General features: G+C 47.0%; 1 protein-coding gene across 1 annotated transcript in view; it reads right to left on the bottom strand.

The window, feature by feature from the left end:
• chd6 (chromodomain helicase DNA binding protein 6) overlaps nt 1-24,512 on the bottom strand; it is a 177,881-nt gene that overhangs the window by 24,032 nt on the left and 129,337 nt on the right. Inside the window, 9 exon segments of the mRNA XM_068000152.1 lie at nt 851-2,407; nt 5,211-5,416; nt 6,160-6,379; nt 8,111-8,171; nt 9,956-10,025; nt 11,682-11,811; nt 14,773-14,876; nt 16,470-16,559; nt 16,953-17,112. Of these exon segments, the coding sequence (XP_067856253.1) occupies nt 851-2,407; nt 5,211-5,416; nt 6,160-6,379; nt 8,111-8,171; nt 9,956-10,025; nt 11,682-11,811; nt 14,773-14,876; nt 16,470-16,559; nt 16,953-17,112 (2,598 nt within the window).

Genomic DNA, 24,512 nt, shown 5'->3' on the forward strand with positions numbered 1-24,512 from the left:
TAAAATAATGAGGGGCATAGATAAGGTAGATAGTCAAAATCTTTTCCCAAAGGTAGGGGAGTCTATAACGAGGGGACATAGATTTAAGGTGAGAGGGGAGAGATACAAAAGGGTCCAGAGGGGCAATTTTTTCACTCAAAGGGTGGTGAGTGTCTGGAACGAGCTGCCAGAGGCAGTAGTAGAGGCGGGTACAATTTTGTCTTTTAAAAAGCATTTGGACAGTTACATGGGTAAGATGGGTATAGAGGGATATGGGCCAAGTGCAGGCAATTGGGACTAGCTTAGTGGTATAAACTGGGCGACATGGACATGTTGGGCCGAAGGGCCTGTTTCCATGTTGTAACTTCTATGATTCTATGGATTGCAAGGGCCTTGTTCACAAGTGAACGGACTTTCTGGAGGGAGATGCGGAGAGGGGCAATGATAGCTGATCCACTGGCAGAGTCCACAGGGTCAGCACTGGGAGTGGTAATTAAACACCTCAATTAGATCACCATATTAATTAATTAATCTTCTACATTCAAGGTATTACAAGCCTAGTCTATGCAACCTGTCCTCAATTTAACCGCTATAGCCCTGAAGTTTGCTTTTTATACCTTTCTGTAACTGTCCAGGATCGAGCTCAACTGTGGTGCCCTCCATGGTTAGCAGCTTGCAAACACCAACTGTATATATTCAAAGGAGCAAACGCTAAATTTTTAAGATTTGATTATTTAAAGGATAGATTAAGTTTAAAGTAAATTTAAGAAAAATTATCCTGTACAGTTTGTACTTTGGGGATTCCTGATATTTGTGGGATCTCTAATATTTAGCCCTTTTTTCTAATCTCAACAGAATGAAAAGCACCTACCTTCAGGCTGGGAGTTATCTTCCTCAGATTTTTCTTCGGTTTCACACGGACTGTCGTGTTCCTTGATGCAGTCCTCGAGGAGATGTCTGATCGTCAGCTCACGCTTTATGGGGACAACTCCTACAGGGAGTGAGGGCGACCCCAGCTCGCCCTGCACCATCTTCACGATGGAACGAGCAAGCCCGAAGGACTGAGGTCCGCACGGCACGCAGTCGGCAGCAACTGCCTCGAACTGCGCGCTGTCCGATTGGGTGTGTGAATTGGCCATGTTCCCCACCTCCTCTCCTGCACTGCCCTCATTCTCGGCTGCAGCTCGTCGCTCACTGCTGCTAATGGTTTCGGTGAACTTCAAACCATTGGCGGCCTCCGGACTTCGGGGCCCAGTAGCTGAAGAGTTTAAGTCGTCCACCTGGTTGATTTCACCCTGCAGTTTCTCTGTGCCATTGGCTGCGGTCTGTGTGTGATCTACGCCCAGGTATTTTGCCTGCATGTCGTAGGTACGTTCAATCATTACAGCCTTCCTATCAGTAACCTCCGCTGAACTCTTATCTTCTGTACATCCGTTCTCAGCTTTAACCAGTGCATGCTGTGCAAGGTCACACTTAGCAATCACACCGACCACTGTATCCAACTCAGGCTGTACGCTATCAATACCACACACAGGTGCTACACTGTCTACCATCTCCTCTGATACAGTCTGCACTTCTAACACACCATTGGATTTCACCTGTAGAAAGTTTAGACAGTTCAGTGTAGTTTGGGAGGCACCAACACACAATGGCTGCAAATTCTCTGTCGGTACAGTTTCTGCAGTGTTGCAAGATTCAAGGATGGGATTTTGTAAACTGTCCACCCCATCCTCCTCTTTGCAGTTTTCGCCCAAGTCATTTATCCCTTTAGACTCAATGTGTGTATTTGGCACACTGTAAAATCCAGATTCTACGCAATTTACAGGTCCCCATTCACTCCCGGGAGTTACCGGTTCAGGCAGTCTGGGTTTAGTTTGGGAAACGTTGCATTTGCTTGCGGGATCAGCAGCACCCTCTTCACACTTCACTTCCAAACAGACATTGAGCATTTCTGCCTCCGGGCTCGGATCTTCCAAAGCCTCTTCCATCTTCTCCTGCTCCGCTTCGATCTGCTCAATATTGTCCTTCTCCCCTAGAGTGAGCACAGTGGACGCAGGAGAAGCAGACTGGCTAAGATTGAACGAGGACTGGCTATAAGGCGTCGGCGCGTTCTGGAAATAGGTGCTCCCGTTCTGCACATAGTTCCGGTGGGCCTCTCGGAAGGAAAGCTGAGGGTCGTTCAGGATGTAGTAGTCTGTCCGGCTGAGGCCATGTTTGGCGGTGCCAATTAGCAAGTCCCGGTCATGTTTCCCGCATTCCCACCACACCGGCAGGTACAGGCTGGGGCGGCAGAGCTTCAGTCGCTCATTCAGCTGCGGCTGCCGGAGTACCTGCTCCCGAACCTTCCGCAACAGCTCAATCCGGTACAGAGTCCTTGAAGCGCGTTCTTCTGTGATGGGCTCGACGAAGATGCTCGGATCCGAAGCCTCTGAAAGAGTCAAAAAGAACCAGTTGGCAAATCACGTTTGGAAATTCACCTCTGCAATTTCACATCAGGTTTCTCTCACTCAGCCAGACGTGTGACACAGGCAGGAACCCAACATCAGTCTCCAGACTAAATAAGCGAGAAACCCACACAGAGATTGCACACTCTCCCTGTAGGGACACTGACATAAAGCCAGGAGAACCTAGGCATAGGTTGGTGAAAGCCAAGGTTTAGGGTCTCACACACCAACCCCCACCCCACCCTCCAACCAATGTGTGCTGATGTCTGATAACAACTATAACTTGCATTTATATAGCGCCTTTAATGTAGTAAAATATCCCAAGGCATTTCACATGAGCGTAATAGGAACATAGGAACAGGAGTAGGCCATTCAGCCCCTCGAGCCTGCTCCGCCATTTGATAAGATCCTGGCTGATCTGTGATCTAACTCCATATACCTGCCTTTGGCCCATATCCCTTAATACCTTTGGTTGCCAAAAAGCTATCGAGCTCAGATTTAAATTTAGCAATTGAGCTAGTATCAATTGCCGTTTGCGGAAGAGAGTTCCAAACTTCTACCACCCTTTGTGTGTAGAAATGTTTTCTAATCTCACTCCTGAAAGGTCTGGCTCTAATTTTTAGACTGTGCCCCCTACTCCTAGAATCCCCAACCAGCGGAAATAGTTTCTCTCTATCCACCCTATCCGTTCCCCTTAATATCTTATCAACTTCGATCAGATCACCCCTTAACCTTTGAAACTCCAGAGAATACAACCCCAATTTGTGTAATCTCTCCTCGTAACTTAGTCCGGGTATCATTCTAATCAAACAAGATTTGACACCAAGCCACATAAGGAGGAGATATTAGGATAGGTGATCAAAAGCTTGGAACATCTTGAAGGAGGAGAGGTAGAGAGGCGGAGAGGTTTAGGGAGGGAATTCCAGAGCTTGGGGCCTAGGCATTTTAAAATCGAGTTGTTCCCAGACCGGGAGCTAACGTAGGTCAGCGAGCACAGGAGTGATTAATTGAGCGGGACTTGGTGAGAGTTAGGATACGCCAGCCAAGAATACATTGTTTACCAGCATCGAGTACTGGCATGGGTCCTTCTGCTTATCCGGCTGCGACCAACATTTTGGGCATTGGCAGGTAAGGTTAGCAGTTATCCCAACCCTGGTGACAGGTCTAACCCTCCGGGTCCCTTCAGTGAACCAAGTTGGCTGGTTAGTTATAAACATTGCAGTACTCCAGACCTGCCTGCCAGCCTGGGGTTTCAGATTATCACATCTGCCACAGAGGATGACTTGATCCCAATCTCCAATCATCAGACCCAACATCTTGGAGCCAACTTGACCCTATGTAGAATTCCATTTTGTAATATTCAGTAACTTACAAAATACTATGTTGGGAATCAACTTTGAGAATTTTTGTTCTTATCAAACTAAGGTAAGTCACTGCTGAGGAATGGAACGGAACCTTTTCCCCATTTCATACACCCAGCCCTGGGGGGGGGGGGGGGTTATATGTGCAGTGAAGCTTCTTCTGCTCGCCCCAACATCGTGGGCCAGAAGAGAGTCCCTACTGCACAAGTCCATTCCCCCACACCAGCCATCCTGTGACCTCTCGAGGGAGAGTGCCCATTTACTGCCACAACTGTACCGGTTAAGAATAGTTAAGGGCCCCACAAGCATTACGAACCAGCTTGGAACTGCCCCAGATTCACTTCATGCAGAAATACAGCTAACAGAGTGAACATTCGTTACATCAGCTGGATTTGAACACAGGTCCCAGATGAACAGCAGGGTCTGTTCAGTGTAACAAGCCCCAAGACTTTTTAAAAAAAAAACGTCTTTATTCACGGTAGTGTAGTGGTTATGTCACTGGACTAGTAATCCAGAAACCTGGACTAGTAATCCAGAGAACGTGAGTTCAAATCCCATCACGGCAGTTTGAGAAACTGAATTCAATTTTGAAAACATGATCTGGGGAAATAAAAAGCTGGTATCATTAAACATGACCATGAAATTGTTGGACTGTCCTGAAAACCCAACTGATTCACTAATATCCTTCAGGGAAGGAAACCTGCTGTCCTTACCCAGTCTGGCCTATTATGTGACTGCAGTCCCACACCAATATGGTTAACTGCTTTATACTTAACTGCCTTCTGAAGTGGTCTAGCAAGCCACCTCCAGCTTCACAAAGTAACCAGGACATTTCACTAGGTACAGCTCAGTTTGGACTGGCTTGATGCAGAATATCAGAGGAGAAACAATGGAATACACAAACTGTGCCACCTGACAAGACAGAGTTCATCCACTCAGTCTGGTGCGTGTTAGAATTCGTCCGGTTTAAAAGACTACATCGCTCCCCCTCAATTTCATGACCCCTCTCCTTAAGGCACAGACTCATGCTGAGGTAGACTGTCAGTCGCCCTCCAGCAGGTCATCCATGTGATCATCCTCCATGTGCAAGACTGTAGAAAATGCTGGCATGCTACTGGACCACAGGGAGAACAAAACCAAACCCTTCACCTGATGTCCACACTTGCACTTTCCAGCAAGAGTCACTTGACGCTGATCGAAAGCAAGAATTCCGACTGATTTTCCCCATCCCCGCTCAAGGGTCGCTGGGGCAAATTGCAGCGTCCCTACCACTGCTCCATCGGAGATCAGCTAACTCAACACAGGTGCAGGATGGAACCCGGGCCCCTTCTGGTCTACCTGACTCAGCAAGCTAGTAAGCCAGGGTTCCTCCAGCTGGATTAAAATGCGACAAAACCATGGGACAGCAACACGGCGAAATTCTCACCTTCTTTCCTCTGAGGCAACCGGCACACATTCCGGCACATAGCCACAAAGCTTCGGAAATACCTCTCCAGGCTCCCATCAGTCTTTCTTTCCAACCTGGCAAAGCTGCGGAACTGGTTCCAGTCAAACTGCTTCTTGTCAGGATCATATACCACGCCAAAAGTCGAGACCACACGATAGAAATCTGTCTGCTCTCTCCTAGTCCACCTAAAAAAAAAGGTTGGGGGGGGGATTCTTAAGCTGTGAATCTTTGGACAAGACCAAAAGCAAGTCCCATCACGCAATTATCAAATGACAAAGTACAAAGAGCAATCGGGGATCGAACAAGGCAAGATATCGGGCTTTATGACTGCTCTCCATTTTCCTATCCCCCCTCCCTCCAGCCGCAGGGGGAAAGGGCAGGGGAATGGGATCAAGTGGATAAGTCTTTCAGGAACGTGATGGGCTGAATGCCTTCCTTCTGTCCTGAAAAGTTTTCTGATTCTGAACACTCACTGTCTGAATTCGCACATTAATTCCAGCACAGGACAATGCCTTCAGGAGGGGGAAGGGGGAGTAGGGGTAAAATGTCCCCACAAAGTACCAATTACTGTAAACTAGTAGAATCTGTTGCTTAGATTAAAGTTCCTATAACATGAACAGATCCAGGAAGAACTTTAAGTTCCAGAAAGTCAGTATTAATTTATTACTTTTTGTAAATCCACTCAAATTATCCAAGTTACTCAGCAAACCACTTTACAAGGAATGAAAAAAAACCCAGCAGCTTCTTTGTCCTGTACTTGCACATAGATTGCACGATTCTTTTATAAAAAAAGGTTTAGTTTAATTTGGGGATGTTACCTATGAGTTAATATTCTTCCTCAAGTTTGAGGGGAGGGGAGGGGAGCCTAAACCCACATGAATATGGTAATTATTTGGATCACTGGGTTTTTAAATCCACAATCAATTACCGTTGCTGAATTTCCATGGTAACGATGTCCATTTCTGGCACTCTTCCCCAGATCTCGTCCTGTGGGTACCAGCGTCGTCTGTTATTGCGAGCCAGCGATTCCATCCGCACCAACTCCTTGCGATTGCAGCGCTGGTAGGCCGTTATGAGGCGGCGGAGACGAGCTGTGAGCACAGGTGCAACCGGCCATGGCGATCGATCAATGTCTGTACCATCCTGGGCTTCAATGGAAACAAACGGTTAGAGATACCGGTTAGCCATTACTGAGCAGGAAATCCAGGTGACTACAACCCATGATATTCCAGAGTAACAGACAGCTTAACCCTTTGAGTGTCTCTGATGAGATGATTCAACACGCAGGCGACCGAACATCGACCCATCAAACCTGGTCAAAGTTGATCTGGGTCATTCTTGCAATATAGCCGGGTTAAACTGACAAAATATTTTTGGACCTCCCACTCCCTTTTTTCGAGCACAGAGTTTTCCTTACACAGGGAGGATAGAAGATAGAATAGGGAACTAGAAAAATAGTGGTTAAAAAAAGAGAATGCTGGGCAGAGCAGAATGGAAAGCAGATTCAATAGTAACTTTCAAAAGGGAATTAAATAAAGACTTGAAGGGGAGAAAATTGCAGGGCTATGGCGAAAGAGCAGGGGTATGGGACTAATTGGATAGTGCTTTCAAAGAGCCGACATAGGCACGATGGGCTGAAAGTCCTCCTTCTGTGCAGTAAGATTCTAACGTTGTGTAAATACTGGGTGTACTTTGCTTTCTTCATTAACGTTAGCAAAAAGTCAACAAGTATGAAGCAGATTTTCCGAAAGTTTTAAAAAAAAATTTTTGTAATTCTATCTGCTTTAAAAGATACATGAGGGAGAAGGGAAGAGAGGGAAACAGGGGCAAGATGGGAAGTGCTAATCAGAGCGGGAGGAGGCTCATGTGGAATATAAACACTGGCATAGACCAGTCGGGCCGAATGGCCTGTTTTTGTGCTGTAAATTTTATGCAAGTTGTAAAATAGCACAGTAGAAGAGAACTAACTGGGAACTGAAATCTCTTAATAAGTTCTTATGAAGTGCCAATTAGGGGAAGCACTCAGAATGCATCTTGAGAACTTCTTGTGGTGCATTTAAGAACATAGAAAACATAAGAAATAGGAGCAGGCCAAACGGCCCCTCGAGCCTGCTCCGCCATTCAATAAGATCATGGCTGATCTTCGGCCTCAACTCCACTTTCCCGCCCGATCCTCTATCCCTTGATTCCTTTAGTGTCCAAAATCTATCGATCTCAGTCTTGAATCTACTCAACGACTGAACATCCACAGCCCTTTGGGGTAGAGAATTCCAAAGATTCACCAACCTCAGTGAAGAAATTTTTCCTCATCTCAGTCCTAAACAGCTAACCCCTTATCCTGAGACTATGACCTCTAGTTCTAGACTCTTCAGCCAGGGGAAACAGCCTCTCAACATCTAACATGTAAAGCCCTCTTAGAATTTTATATGTTTCAATGCGATCACCTCTCATTCTTCTAAACTCCAGAGTATAGGCCCATTCTATTCAATCTCTCCTCATAGGACAACCCTCTCATCCCAGGAATCAATCTTGTGAACCTTCATTGCACCGCCTCTAAAACAAGTATCTGCACTACACGGTTAACATTGGTGCAAAGTACAATGCCGATCCAGCGTAAAACCAGAGTTGGGACTCAAGCCAACTCTAGAACGAAGTGAAGTCAGACACTCTCACTCCACTTCCCTTTAGAGTCATGCAAATTAAATATGGAGAGTTGACATTTGCTTAGGTGAGATACCAGAGGATAACCACTACCAAATGTCAGAAGAAAGGCTCCCCAGCACCAGTCACCAACTTTAGGGGAAATGGGGCAAGGGAAGGAAAAAAATAATAGGAGCTGGAGCCTTTAATACAACCCCCTCACCATCCACATATCTTACCTGTGATGGAATCTTCCCCTTTCTCCATAATCCCCGATTCAATGCAGGAGTTTGCATCTTCCTGTAGGACAACACATTTCATTAACTATAAGAGAACGATTTATTTTGGGGATGGGGGCAGGAACTAGAGTTAGAGCAAGACTAGTTCCCCATTCCCACCACCCCCCCCACCCCCCAACCCTTTCTTCCCATGCCTTTTGCTGGTGTCCCTGCGCCACACACCACCTAAGCTCAAGCGAGTGCCCACCCTGACACTGGGCGCCCATTGCTGCTGCCAGGAGTTTTGCTGTCCTGAGAGTGTGGCCTGCTCTTCGCAACTTTGAAGGTTATGAAGGGAACTGATCCAGGCATATTACATTATTCACTACTCGATCTCCAGTGATATTGTTCATGCCGAGTTGGACACACCGTGTTTACTAAGGACAGCAGCATTATACCATGCAACGTGACGTGTACTATTCTGCTGCTACGGTGGAGCTCTTCGCGACTTGGCCTGTCCCTTTAAAACTACATGGTCTAATTGCTGCAAATAGGCACATCTTGAGGTCAACGGGAATAACCGTTTTCTTTGTCTATGGGCAGTTGTTTATAAATCCCTGGCTCCTTGCCAGGGTTATAAAAACCAGCAGGAAATGACTAGCTTTCTTTCCATACAGCTGTAGCAGAGCAGGAAATTAAGGGCTAAGAAGGGAAATCAGGTGGAAACTTGTCACACGAAGAATAATAGAACTGTGGATTAAGTTAGCAGGGAAGCCTATTGGAGCAGACAGTACAAATGGGTTCAAGAGGGAATTAGACGCATTTCTGGAGAGTTCAGTTCCTGGTCTGTGCTAAGTTACTGGAGCATTGCGTTCAGTTCTGGGCACCGCACCTCAGGAAGAATACACTGGCCTTGGGAGGGGCACTGAGCAGATTTACCAATATTATACCAGGGCTTAAAGGGTTAAAATATGAGGACAGGTTACATAAACTAGGCTTATATTCCTTTGCGTTTAGAAGGTTGAGGGGAGATCTAAATGAAATGATTAAAATGATAAACATATTTGATAGGGTAGATAAAGAGAAACTCTATTTTCTGTGGTGGGGAATCATGAGTAAGAAGACGTAGCTTAAAATTAGAGCTGAGCCATTTAGGAGTGAAATCAGGAAGCACTTTTTCACACAAAGGGCAGTGGAAATCTGTAACTCTCTCCCCAAAACATTTGCAGGGCTATGGGAAAAGAACAGGGGAGTGGGACTAATTGAATAGCTCTTTCAAAGAGCCAGCACAGGCACGATGGGCTGAATGGCCTCCTTCTGTACTGTATGATTCTATGAAAAGGCTGTCGATTGAAATTTTCAAGACAGAGATCAACAGATTTTTATTAGGTAAGGGCATCAAAGGATTATGGAGCAGGCAGGTAAGTGGAGTTGAGGTGCAGATTAGCCATGATCTAACTGAATGGCTCAAGGGGCTGAATGGCCTCCTCCTGTTCCTACGATCTTAGCCACAGCAGCGATAGCAATGCTGTAACTGGCTTCTGTGCTTCCAGATCAAACAAGGCTCCTACTCCTGATCACCATCCATTGGCCCGTTGCTGGAAAGTGAGAATCTTCAATACGGCCACAACTTGGAGCCAGCCGACAGTCACGGTCCAGACTCACTCGAGGAACGGCTACTACACTGTGGTGCTGTAGAGGGGCTGTTGGCTGTGGAACTGCACTCCAGCAAGAGCCAGTACCTTCAGGAGGGGAGAGGAGGCCATTGTAGAAAGAAATAGTAGAGAAGACAACTAGAAGAAATGGGGAAGATTTCAGATTTAAAAAAAACTCATTCAACAAATAATCTCAAGACATCATACTCACATCTGGTTGGTCCTTAAATTGTCCACCGTCAGACTTCAACTCAGACTCATCACCTTTGCACAGGTCAGTCCTATAATTCAGCACACAAAGCGTTAACCACCAGCATAGCAACCCTGTCCCCAATCTACCTGTTGAGGACTAGAGATATACTGCATCAAAATACACACGTTGTCTTAAAACCTGAGTTCATGCAGACTGTGCCTCACCAGCCTCGAGTCTGCAGTTGTATTTTTTTAATATTCATTCTCGGGATGTGGGCGTCAGTGGAAAGGCCGGCATTTATTGCTCGTCCCCAACTGCCTTGAGAAGGTGGTGGTGAGCCGCCTTCTCCTTAAACCACTGCAGTCCGTGTGGTGAGGGTTCTCCCACAGTGCTGTTAGGGAGGGAGTTCCAGGATTTTGACCCAGCGACGATGAAGGAATGGCCGATATATGTCCAAGTCAGGACGGTGCGTAATTCGGAGGGGAACCTGGAGGTGATGGTGTTCCCATGCACCTACTGCCCTTGTCCTTCCAGGTAGTGGAGCCCGCGGGTTTGGGAGGTGCTGTCGAAGAAGCCTCGGCTTCCAGGATAACGAATGACCGTGGCCTCTTTCAAACCTTCCTTAAATTTGCATTTTAAAAAGAGTATAAAGCAGCTCATGAGGGGGCTTGTTATTAACAGCCTCCATCACAACAGAGAACAGGTGGGAATGAATCTGCAAAAGTCCTTTCCTAGTGGCTCAGTGAGTAAATGCACCAGCCATTCTAACACTGTCATATAGCGCAGGGAAGTCCCCGGTTCTGTTCCTGATCTGTGCCAAGTTAGACGATCTCAGGAAGGAGAGCAATTGGGGCCACAAATATTGGCCTTCACTCCCCTGGGCTGAGGGGTTGAGAGAGAGAGGAGAGAAGAGAAGAAAAGAAAAAAAAGGCATCAGAATTCCCCATTTTTGATCCAGAGTGTCCTGCTGGAAAGTGTGCATGCATGAATGTCAGGTATGGACGGGGTCAGGCTGTGATGCCTCCAATGGTGTAATAGCCTTTTGACATTCACTGTCTAGGCACACAAATAAAGAATGGTTACTTGGGTGAGATTCAGGAGATTTGCCAGTCTCCTGAGAAACCATATCCCGAGGGGGAGGGAACGGCGAGGGTGAGGGAGCTGAATGCAAGAGTGGTGCTGGAGAATGGGGATAGAAGCCAGCAGCACATGCTTTTGGGGCTGGTGAGAAGCTGGGATCGTAGTGCACCAAGAATACTTCACACACAATTAATATTTTTCAGGTGAAGTGACTCTATGCAGGTGACCAGCAAGATCCTACAAACAGCAACAAAGCAAATGACCAGTTAACCTGCTCTTTCTTTTAATGGTATTAATCTATGGACGAATGGATGGAGAACTCCCAGCTCTTGTTTGAATAGTGGCACGGAATCTTCAACATCCACCTGAAGTACCCGAACAGGATGACGGCCCTCAGTTTAATGGCTCATCTGAAGGACGGCACTTCCAACAATGCAGCACTCCCTCTGTGCTGCACTAGCATATCGGCCTGGATAATGTGCTCCGAGTGGTGCTTGAACTCACCGCCTTCTGGCACAGAGAAAATGGCGGCACCATTGGCTGCTGAAGTGAGTCCCTGCTCAGGATCGAATGAAAGAGTGTTCCTCGAATCAGTGACTCGCGCTGCCTTGTGCCAAACATTTCCTCGCCTCTCCCTCCCCCACCACAGATGTCGTTGTTTTACCCTTCAGCTATGTCCGGTGGAAGGTCAACAGCTCCTTGCTCAGCTGCTAGCGAGGTTTCATCGGGCATGCCAACCCTCTTGAGGAAGCAGAGCGCTGGGTCGGCTCTCATCGCATTATATCGCTCGTAACCTGAAATGGAGAGAAACAGCGGGGTCACAGCAGGTCTCAGCGGTTCTGCGCGCATCCGAGGAGCTGACTGTACAAGAGGCTCCGCTCCACAGCTTTGGAAACGCGACTAATTAATGGTAAATTGCTGCAGTGTTCAAAGACCCTGTAAAATAGATCAGAAACCACAGCTGGCTACTTGATAGCCAATACAGTCTTAAAACATCCACATTTAAAACGGGTAGTCGCTCACATCGGCCAAAAAGGAATAACCATTATCCATTTGCATTATCAATTTCAAAGTTATAGCATCTTAGGTGCTCCGTTTATTTCGGGCAGATACAGCTCTGCTTATTCATTAGTTCCCACCTCGTTACAGTGCACTGAACGCAAGAATTACGATCTTGTTTGATAAGACAAACTGTCTTCAAATTAAGAGACTATTCCACAAATAATATCATGAAATTGCCACCAGCAAAATATACTAACAGAAATTTCTAGGCTTCATATATTTCTACAATTCCTGATCAATAACTTAATAAATGTTGGTACAAATTTCAGAGGTGCACAGCCAACGACGCATTAACACCCCATGTGTGCACTGCAGCTGCCCATGTTTCAGACATAGTGTCTGCCTGTCTGCATTTGCAGATTGAAATCAACAGAGCTCCCCAATTTTTCCCTTCGCCTACCTGACTCTGCTACTCCAGGAATCCAAAGTCTGCTACACGTTGTGTACAGGAATTCCCGATCTACAAAAACTACTGCCGACAGCATGCAAGGAAGTTTCAATTCCTCCGGAGCAACAGGTAAGAGTAAAGGTAGAATCTAGAAAGAACGGTGCTAGCATGGACTGGGAAGGGGGGGGGGAAAAAAAAAATCGGAGAACAGTGCCAGTGTGAACTGGGAGGGGGAAAATTGGAGAAAGCATACCACCCCATTATACCGGCTAGAGTGTATAGTGGGCAAATCGCGTTCGCATAAACGCACCCACAAGAGGTGGGGACTGTATTTAATTTGAAAACATTACGTCATTCCACTGTGCAAAGGGCCTAAAAGGGCCTAAAACAAATACAAAGTTCCCTCCCCCGCACCCCCCTCAAGTGACTCCCTTCTCCTGACTCAAGCTGGGTCCTGACTCAAGTTGGGATCTCTCAGTGCAGTGGCCATAACTTGTGCAATCCCAGTTGGCGAGTGTCAGTGTGTCACTGGAATGTGGCACCACAGCTGAGCCTGATCCAGTGCTCACCCGACATCCACACAAAGCTGAAACAAAAAGCAAAATACGGCAGGTGCTGGAAACCTGGCAAAGAGTCAGCCACCTGAAACATTAACTCTACCTTCCTCTCACCACAGATGCTGCCTGACCTGCTAAGGGTTTGTTTTAATCCACACACAGGTACCTTCCAACAGGGTTTACTGGACAGCAATCTGGAGTAAAAGCTCTAACTGGGTTCCTCTCCTCACACCTCTCACTAGCGCAAGGTCGCTGAGGCTAACCACAGATCCAGCACTGGGATCAACTGACCCAGAACAGAATGGGGATCGGTCCTTAAACCTTTCTGGTCTGTGTGGCTCAGTACTGCTCAGGCAGTACATTTACCAGCTGAGGCATCAGGGAACTCCACTGTTACATCTCTAGATAGGTCCTGTATGTGAGGCACAAAACATATACAAGGTCTTTTTCAACTAGGTTTGAGCTAAGCCAATCCGTATATGTAGAGAGCAATGACGCGATTTACTGGGAACTGGTACAAGACAGACAGTCCAAGCAAGTTTCATTACCAAAACAATTCTACTTCAGCCATCATATAATTCCTCAAAGAGACTGCTTCTACAGCGGTTGTTTTCAAACTGATGTATGGGCAGACCCCCTGTAAATACCGACACACTCCCGGGGGCCCCCTGCAAATAGCGACACACTCCCGGGGGCCCCCTGCAAATAGCGACACACTCCCGGGGGCCCCCTGCAAATAGCGACACACTCCCGGGGACCCCCTGCAAATAGCGACACACTCCCGGGGACCCCCTGCAAATAGCGACACACTCCCGGGGACCCCCTGCAAATAGCGACACACTCCCGGGGACCCCCTGCAAATAGCGACACACTCCCGGGGACCCCCTGCAAATAGCGACACACTCCCGGGGACCCCCTGCAAATAGCGACACACTCCCGGGGACCCCCTGCAAATAGCGACACACTCCCGGGGACCCCCTGCAAATAGCGACACACTCCCGGGGACCCCCTGCAAATAGCGACACACTCCTGGGGACCCCCTGCAAATAGCGACACACTCCCGGGGACCCCCTGCAAATAGCGACACACTCCCGGGGACCCCCTGCAAATAGCGACACACTCCCGGGGACCCCCTGCAAATAGCGACACACTCCCAGGGACCCCCTGCAAATAGCGACACACTCCCGGGGACCCCCTGCAAATAGCGACACACTCCCGGGGAACCCTCAAAACTCAAGCCTGTATTTATTGACTGGCTCACGTTACGTTTGTTGCTATATAATAAAAGAAGCAACTTCTGCAGTGTTCGTGGCTTGAGGGAACCTTGTATTTTGAAAACTAGTTAGAAATTGAATGACAGAACAGGCTGGAGGGGCTGAATGGCCTATTCCTTTTCCTCTGTAAATGGAAAGCGACCAATGCAGGAATGAATTTCAGAATTTTATGAAAAATGAAGCACTGTTTAACCAATTAACTCAAACTTTCAAATTAAAAGCAGGATGGCTGAGCGGGGATGGAGAGAGGGTGCTCGTAAAAATATTCCAGCCGCAATACATTATCTCAGTCCCCAGCAGAAATACATCCACTCCCAGCATCGGAATACTAGCCTTCAACACTTTAGGTCTAACCATCTCCAGGAGCTTCACACGATGAATAATTTTGAAGTAATCATTCTGCACCAGCTACAATGCCAGGAAGGCAATAGTGTCACATAACCTTTAACTTTCCATCAAATGGTGCAGCCTTACCATGTTTATAAACTCCAATGAGCAGGGACTTGTCCGAGTCTCCACCCCACCAGTCCACTGGGACATCATTATAGTCAACCTCAGGAATCCAGACTTCCAGCTTACTGTACCCCAGGGTGTGGGGAAGGGAAGGAGAGAACGAGCAAGAAAAAGAGGGAAAAAAAATCAATTCAATTAGAAATCATTAATTAAAAGCAATAACTAGTGGGAATATTGGTGTTATCATATGCCAGCAGAGAACAGCTGTATTGCAGCTTTACACTTGCTTCGAGTGACAACTCTAAGGAACACAGGAACAGGAGGAGGCCATTCAGCCCCTCGAGCCTGTTCGCCATTCTATTACATCATGGCTGATCTGTAGTTCAGCCTTTGCTCCATGTCCCTTGATACCATTACCCAACAAAAATCAATCAATCTCAGTCTTAAATGTTTCAATTGACCCCCAGCCTTGTGTGTGTGTGTGTGTGTGTGTGTGTGTTCGTTCCAGACTTTTGCTACCCTTTATGCGAATAAGTGCTCCCTGATTTCACTCCTAAATGGCCAAGCTCTAATTTTAAGATAGCATCCTCTTGTTCTGGATTACTCCCACCAGAGGAAATAGTCCCTCTCTATCTACCCCATCAAATCCCTTAATCATTTTAAATACTTCAATCAGATCACCCCTCAACCATATAAACTCAAGGGAATACAAGCCACATTTATGCAATGTGTCCTCATTATCTAACCTTTTTAGCCCCAGTATCATTCTTTACTAGGGTACTTGTGAAAAATTCTGATACAAGTACTGGGGTTGATTTTATATACACTGGTATTAAAATAACTCCATGATAAGGCCCAGAACAGTTTTAAATGTCCTTAGCATTTTTAAGATAATTTTTTTCTCCTTTTCCATCAATTTTCTCCCCTGAAGTCACTGACTCCTTGCTGGATTACCATTACCTCACCTGAGGGGCCATTTTTCAGCTGAGCGTCAATAGCTGTTCAATAGCAACTTGCATTGATATAACACTTTGTATCATGGGATCTTACAGCACAGGAGGGGGCCATTCAGCCCATCGTGCCTGTGCTGGCTCTTTGGAGGTGCTATCCAATTTGTCCCATTCCCCTGCTCTTTCCACGGAGCCCCGCAAATTTTTTCTTTTCAAGTATTTATCCGATTCCCTTTTGAAAATTATTATTGAATCACCCTTTCAGGCAATGCATTCCAGATTCCACTGAGGACTTTCCATGAGAAACAGTAGTTCCCGCCGTTCCAAAATGCTCATTTTCTGATGTTAACTGAAAACCACAATCAGTCCCATCAGTACTGTGTCGTCAACATCATAACTCGCTGTGCAAAAAAAAATCTCATCTCCCTCTGGCTCTTTTGCCAATTATCTTAAATCTGTGCCCTCTGGTTACTGACCCTCCTGCCACTGGAAACAGATCCTCCTTATTTACTTTTTCAAAACTCCTCATAATTGAACATAGAAAAACATCCCAAGTATCCTCACAGAGGTTTATGGTGGGAAAGAAAATGTGGAGGGGCAGTTGAGCCGAATCCCATCTTCACCCAATATTACACATGCTTTTTCAGAGGGGGCCAGGAGCAAGAATCTATGGTTAAAATTGGCAAACTGGGACCTTCTTGCTCTGTACGGCTCAGCATCAAACCGTACGGTTCCATTACACAGAAGCAGTTTTGATATGAGACATACCTCGCATCGATACCATCCAAAGCTTTGTCGGCAGCCTCTCCCAGCACCTCCTGCTTGAGGTAGTACAGCATGCGGACTCTCAGCAAGACCCTATGAGTAACCACACAAAGCAAAATAAAAAGCTCAAGATAGAGAGGGGCAGAAACAACCACTGTTTACTTACACAATGCCCCTCACGTAGAATAGTGCTTTACAAGGGGGGAGAGGATATTGCGGAGCAGGAGTGCGGTCCAATCCCACATCAATGTGGTTGACTCTCAAATGCCCTCTGAAGTGGCCTAGCAAGCCACTCAGCTGCATCAAAGTACAAGAAAGGATGGGCTGCAGCAATTCATGAAGGTCCGCCACCACCTTCTCTGGGCAACTAGGGATAGGCAATAAATGACGACCTAGTCCCCAGTCTGTCCCAGGTGACCCCCCCCCCCCACCACTCGGTCTGACCGACAGGCTCCCACCCCCTCGGTCTGACCCACGGGCACTCACTTATTGCAGTGCTGTTTGAGATGTTTCTTATAGCCGTCATCATGGAAGAGCACATCTGGGTTACAGCTGGACATCCAATCGGCGTTCTTCACCTCTGGCTGAGACAGCGGTATCTTTATCTTCTTGCCTTTCCTCCCCCTGGGTACAGGCGCTGATAAACCTAGAAGAAACGGTACAAGGCCTCAAATTACTGAATGTACCGATCCATAGCACTTGTACGTGAATTACATTTCGGTTCCAGCAATTCCCCTTTTGCTGGTACCCTCACCCACTCTCTACACTCGAAGGCACACAACATTCTGACCAAGGGTCTCCGACCAAACGTTAACCCAGCTTTTCAATTCTCAAATGTTGAAGGATCTATATACTTCCAGCGTTTTCCGATTTTATTTCATTACCACCAGAATGAGAGAGGTTCCCTCTTATGAAAGGACACAGATTCAGTAGTAACTTTCAAAACGTAACTGGATAAGTACTTGAAAAGGAAAAATTTGCAGAGCTATAGGGATAGGGCAGGGAAGAGGAGGGGAAGTAATTGGATAGCTCTTCCAAAAAAAACTGGCACATGCACAATGGGCCGAATGGCTTCCTTCTACGCTATGATTCTCATCTCCGTACTAAATGTTTGGAGCTCCTTCACTTAAAGGCGAACAAAAGCCTGGGGTGGGGAGGTCTGGATCCTCAGTATGAAATGCTTCCCATCTCTACCATCTACGAGGAGATCCCTGTTTTCAAAGGGATGCTTTGGCCTCATGCAGACCATCATTTTGGATCTCCCCTGCTGACCCGCTTTACAGTTCAGAGAATCATACAGCAAAGAAGGGAACCATTCGGCCCATCGTGCCTCCTCTAGGATACTAGGGTGCTGATTTTGATGAGTCAGCGTTACTAAAGGCCTAGATTCCAAAACATACTTTATTGGTACGTATAACCACCACGGCAGCTGGGGAATTTAAATTCAATTAATTAAATAAATTCTGGAATTCAAATACTAGTATCAGTAATGGTGGCCATGAAACTACCGGATTGTCGTAAAAACCCATCTGGTTCACTAATGTCCTTTAGGGAAGGAAACCTGCCGTCCTTACCCGGTCTGGCCTATATGTGACTCCAGACCCACAGCAATGTGGTCGATTCTTAATTGCCCTCTGAAATGGCCTAGCAAGCCACTCAGTTGTAAAATCTCGCTAAAAAAAGTCATAATAAGAATAAAACCGGACAGACCACCCGGCATCGGTCCACTAAGCACCAGATACGACAAAGGCAAACCAAGCCCAGTCGACCCTGCAAAGTCCTCCTTACCAACATCTGGGGTCTTGATGCCAAAATTGGGACAGCTGTCCCACAGACTAGTCAAGCAACAGCCTGACATAGCCATACTCACAGAATCATACCTTTCAGCCAACGTCCCAGACTCTTCCATCACCATCCCTGGGTACGTCCTGTCCCATCGGCAGGACAGACCGACCGACCAGAGGTGGCGTATAGTGACATACAGTCAGAAGGGAGTGGCCCTGGGAGTCCTCAACATTGACTCTGGGCCCCATGAAATCTCATGGCATCAGGTCAAACATGGGCAAGGAAACCTCCTGCTGATTACCACCTGCTGCTCTCCTTCAGCTGATGAATCTGTCCTCCTCCATGTTGAACACCACTTGGAGGAAGTACTGAGGGTAGCAAGGGCACAGAATGTACTCTGGGTGGGGGACTTCAATGTCCATCACCAAGAGTGGCTCGGTAGCACCACTACTGACTGAGCTGGCCGAGTCCTGAAGGACATAGCTGCTAGACTGGGCCTGCGGCAGGTGGTGAGCGAATCAACACAAGGGAAAAACTTACTTGACCTCATCCTCACCAATCTACTTGTCGCAAATGTATCTGTCCACGACAGTATTAGTAGGAGTGACCACCGCACAGTCCTCGTGGAGACGAAGTCCCGTCTTCGCACTGAGGACACCATCCAACGTGTTGTGTGGCACTACCACCGTGCTAAATGGGATAGATTCAGAACAGATCTAGCAGCTCAAAACAGGACATCCATGAGGTGCTGTGGGCCATCAGCAGCAGCAGAATTGTACTCCAGCACAATCTGTAACCTCATGGCCCAGCATACTCCTCACTCTACCATTACCAATAAGCCAGGGGATCAACCCTGATTCAATAAGGAGTGCAGAAGAGCATGCCAGGAGCAGCACCAGGCGTACCTAAAAATGAGGTTCCAACCTGGTGAAGCTACAACTCAGGACTACATGCATGCTAAACAGCGGAAGCAACATGTTATAGACAGAGCTAAGCAATTCCACAATCAACGAATCAGATCAAAGCTCTGCAGATCTGCCACATCTGGTCGTGAATGGTGGTGGACAATTAAACAACTAACGGGAGGAGGAGGCTCTGTAAACATCCCCATCCTCAACGATGGCGGAGTCCAGCACGTGAGTGCAAAAGACAAGGATGAAGCGTTTGCAACATCTTCAGCCAGAAGTGCCGAGTGGATGATCCATCTCAGCCTCCTCCCGATATCCCCACCATCACAGAAGCCAGTCTTCAGCCATTTCGATTCACTCCACGTGATATCAAGAAACGGCAGAGTGCACTGGATACAGCAAAGGCTATGGGCCCCGACAACATCATAGAATCATAGAATCATAGAAGTTACAACATGGAAACAGGCCCTTCGGCCCAACATGTCCATGTCGCCCAGTTTATACCACTAAGCTAGTCCCAATTGCCTGCACTTGGCCCATATCCCTCGATACCCATCTTCCCCATGTAACTGTCCAAATGCTTTTTAAAAGACAAAATTGTACCCGCCTCTACTACTGCCTCTGGCAGCTCGTTCCAGACACTCACCACCCTTTGAGTGAAAAAATTGCCCCTCTGGATCCTTTTGTATCTCTCCCCTCTCACCTTAAATCTGTGCCCCCTCGTTATAGACTCCCCTACCTTTGGGAAAAGATTTTGACTATCGACCTTATCTATGCCCCTCATTATTTTATAGACTTCTATAAGATCACCCCTTAACCTCCTACTCTCCAGGGAATAAAGTCCCAGTCTGTCTAACCTCTCCCTGTAAGTCAAACCATCAAGTCCCGGTAGCATCCTAGTAAATCTTTTCTGCACTCTTTCTACATCCCGCCTGTAGTGCTGAAGACTTGTGCTCCAGAACCAGCTGCGCCTCTAGCCAAGCTGTTCCAGTACAGCTACAACACTGGCGTCTACCCGACAATGTGGAAAATTGCCCAGGTATGTCCTGTCCACATAAAGCAGGACAAATCCAATCCGGCCAATTACCCCCCCATCAGTCTACTCTCAATCATCAGCAAAGTGATGGAAGGTGTCGTCGACAGTGCTATCAAGCGGCACTTACTCACCAATAACCTGCTCACCGATGCTCAGTTTGGGTTCCGCCAGGACCACTCGGCTCCAGACCTCATTACAGCCTTGGTCCAAACATGGACAAAGAGCTGAATTCCAGAGGTGAGGTGAGAGTGACTGCCCTTGACATCAAGGCAGCATTTGACCGAGTGTGGCACCAAGGAGCCCTAGTAAAATTGAAGTCAATGGGAATCAGGGGGAAAACTCTCCAGTGGCTGAAGTCATACCCAGCACAAAGGAAGATGGTAGTGGTTGTTGGAGGCCAATCATCTCAGCCACAGGACATTGCTGGAGGAGTTCCTCAGGGCAGTGTCCTTGGCCCAACCACCTTCAGCTGCTTCATCAATGACCTTCCCTCCATCATAAGGTCAGAAATGGGGATGTCCGCTGATGATTGCACAGTGTTCAGTTCCATTTGCAACTCCTCAAAAAATGAAGCAGTCCGTGCCCGCATGCAGCAAGACCTGGACAACATCCAGGCTTGGGCTCATAAGTGGCAAGTAACATTTGCGCCAGACAAGTGCCAGGCAATGACCATCTCCAACAAGAGAGAGTCTAACCACCTCCCCTTGACATTCAACGGCATTACCATCGCCGAATCCCCCACCATCAACATCCTGGGGGTCACCATTGACCAGAAACTTAACTGGACCAGCCACATAAATACTGTGGCTATAAGAGTAGGTCAGAGGTTGAGTATTCTGTGGCGAGTGACTCACCTCCTGACTCCCCAAAACCTTTCCACCATCTACAAGGCACAAGTCAGGAGTGTGATGGAATACTCTCCACTTGCCTGGATGAGTGCAGCTCCAACAACACTCAAGAAGCTCAACACCATCCAGGACAAAGCAGCCCACTTGATTGGCACCCCATCCACCACCCGAAACATTCACTCCCTTCACCACCGGCGCACAGTGGCTGCAGTGTGTACCATCCACAGGATGCACTGCAGCAACTCGCCAAGGCTTCTTCAACACTTCCCAAACCCGCGACCTCTACCACCTAGGACAAAAGCAGCAGGCACATGGGAACAACACCACCTCACGTTCCCCTCCAAGTCACACACCATTCCGACTTGGAAATATATCGCCGTTCCTTCCTAGTCACTGGGTCAAAATCCTGGAACTCCCTTCCTAACAGCACTGTGGGAGAACCTTCACCACACGGACTGCAGCGGTTCAAGAAGGCGGCTCACCACCACCTTCTCAAGGGCAATTAGCGATGGGCAATAAATGCCGGCCTCGCCAGCGACGCCCACATCCCATGAACAAATAAAACAAAACCTCTCTGGTTGGGAGGTCAGTACTCTTTCCACGACTGATGAAGGAACGACACATGTAAGACATGGATTTAGTTTTAGGGAATGAAGCTGGGCAGATGGAAGAAGTATCAGTGGGAGAGCAATTTGGTGGTAGGGATCATAATTCAGGTAGATTTAGCATAGTTATGAAAAAGGACAAAGATAGAAGAGGAGTAAACGTTCTCAATTGGGGAAAGGCCAATTTTACTAAGCTGAGAAGTGATTTAGCAAAAGTGGACAGGAAACAGCTACTTGAAGGTAAATCAGTGTCAGAGCAGTGGGAGACATTCAAGGGGGAGATTCAAGGGGTTCAGAGCAAATATGTTCTCACAAAGAAAAATCGTGGGACTCCCAAATCTGGAGCCCCCTGGATGACAAGGAGCATACAGGGTAAGATAAGGCAGAAAAGGAAGACACCGAGAGCTCAATACTGCAGAAAGCCTAGAGGAGTATAGAAAGTGTAGGGGTGAAATTAAAAAGGAAATTAGGAAAGCAAAAAGAGGGCATGAAAAAATACTGACAAGTAAAATCAAGGAAAACCCAAAGATGTTTTATAAGTACATAAGGAGAAAGAGGATAACTAAGGAACGAGTAAGGCCTATTGGAGACCAAAAAGGTAACCGATGTGTGCAGGCGGAAGATGGTTCTTAATGAATACTTTGAGTCTGTCTTCACAAAAGATTGCAGTTAAGGAGGAGGAGTGTGAAATATTGGATGGGATAAACAGAGAGAGAGAAAGTATTAAGGGGTTTAGCATCTTTGAAAGTAGATAAATCACCAGGGCCAGATGAAACATATCCCAGGCTGTTAAGAGAAACAAGGGAGGAGATAGCGGAGGCTCTGACCATCATTTTCCAATCCTCCCTGGCTACAGGCGTGGTGCCGGAGGATTGGAAGACTGCTAACGTTGTACCATTGTTTAAAAAGGGAGAAAGAGATAGACCGAGTAATTATAGGCCAGTCAGTCTAACCTTGGTGGTGGGCAAATTATTGGAATCAATTCTGAGGGACAGTATTAATCGTCATTTAGAAAGGCACGGATTAATCAAGGAGAGTCAGCATGGATTTAAGGGAAGGTCGTGTCTGACTAACTTGATTGAATTTTCTGAGCAGCTAACAAGGAGGGTCGATGAGGGTAACACATTTGATGTAATCTACATAGATTTTAGCAAGGCTTTTTACAAGGTCCCACATGGTAAACTGGTCAAAAACATAAAAGCCAATGGGATCCAAGGGAAAGTGGCTCGTTGGATCCAAAATTGGCTCAGTGCCAGGAAGCAAAGGGTAATGGTTGACGGGTGTTTTTGCGACTGGAAGGCTGTTTCCAGTGGAGTTCCACAAGGCTCAGTACTAGGTCCCATTTTGAGGTATATATTAATGACTTGGACTTGAATGTGGGGGGCATGATTAAGAAGTTTGCAGACGATACAAAACTTGGCCGAGTGGTTGATAGTGAGGAGGAAAGCTGCAGCAGGAAGATATCAATGGACTGGTCAGGTGGGCAGAAAAGTGGCAAATGGAATTCAATCCAGAGAAATGTGAGGTAATGCATTTGGAGAGGGCAAACAAGGCAAGGGAATACACAATAAATGGGAGGATACTGAGAGGTGTAGAGGAACAGAGGGACCTTGGAGTGCATGTCCACAGATCCCTGAAGGTAGCTGGACAGGTAGATAAGGTGGTTAAAAAGGCATACGGGATAATTTCCTTTATTAGCCGAAGCACAGAATACAAGAGCAGGGAGGTTATGCTGGAACTGTATAAAACATTGGTTAAGCCACAGCTTGAGTACTGCGTACAGTTCTGGTCACCAAATTATAGGAGAGATGTGATTGCACTCGACAGAGTACAGAGGAGATATATGATGATGTTGTCAGGACTGGAGAACTTTAGCTATGAGAAAAGATTGGATAGGCTGGGGTTGTTTTCTGTGGAACAAAGGAGGCTGAGGGGAGATTTAATTGAGGTATCTAAAATTATGACAGGACTAGATAGAGTGGACAGGGAGGACCTATTTCTCTTTGCAGAGGGGTCAATGACCAGGGGGCATAGATTTAAAGTGATTGGTAGAAGGATTAGAGGGGAGCTGAGGAGAATTTTTTTCACCCAGAGGGTGGTGGGGGTCTGGAACTCACTGCCTGAAAGGGTGGTAGAGGCAGAAACCCTCAACTCATTTAAAAAGTACCTGGATGTGAATTTGAAGTGCCGTAACCTACAGGGCTACGGGCCAAGTACTGGAAAATGGGATTAAGCTGGGTGGCTCTTTTTCAGCTGGCACAGACACAGTGGGCCAAATGGCCTCCTTCTGTGCCGTAAATTTCTATGATCCCAGGGCCACTTACGGCCCACCTCCCTGGGCCTCCACCCACAGCTCACCCGTTCTCAGAGCTTCTAAGAATTGTAGAAATGTTTGCTCGCACACACAAAAAAGGCAGCCATTCCGACCATCTGCTGCCAATGTTCGCTCCACATCGCAACTACCAACTAGAATCCCATTTTCCAGCACTTTCCCCGTGCCCTTAAACATTTAATTCCCTCTTAAATGCTGCGACTAACAAGTTCAACTTGGGGCAAAGCTTTCCGTATTTGAATAACCCTGTGTGTCAGAAAATGAAATCCTCCCTCAGCCCCCTTTACGTGTCCAGTACTAATCCTCTAGTTTAAGTTTACGTTGCACAAGATAGATTCAAGTATTTGGACGAGACAAATTTAAGTACATAGAGCACTGTGAACAGTTCTGGTCTCCATATTATAAAAATTATATGGAGGCACTGGAGAAGGTGCAAAAAAGATTTACTAGGGTGATACCAGAACTGAGAGGTTCCACCTATCAGGAAAGATTGAGCAGATTCTAGAAAAGAGAAGACTGAGGGGTGACCTGA

Source organism: Heptranchias perlo, chromosome 19 (genome assembly GCF_035084215.1).
Source record: "Heptranchias perlo isolate sHepPer1 chromosome 19, sHepPer1.hap1, whole genome shotgun sequence".
Lineage (NCBI taxonomy): Eukaryota > Metazoa > Chordata > Chondrichthyes > Hexanchiformes > Hexanchidae > Heptranchias > Heptranchias perlo.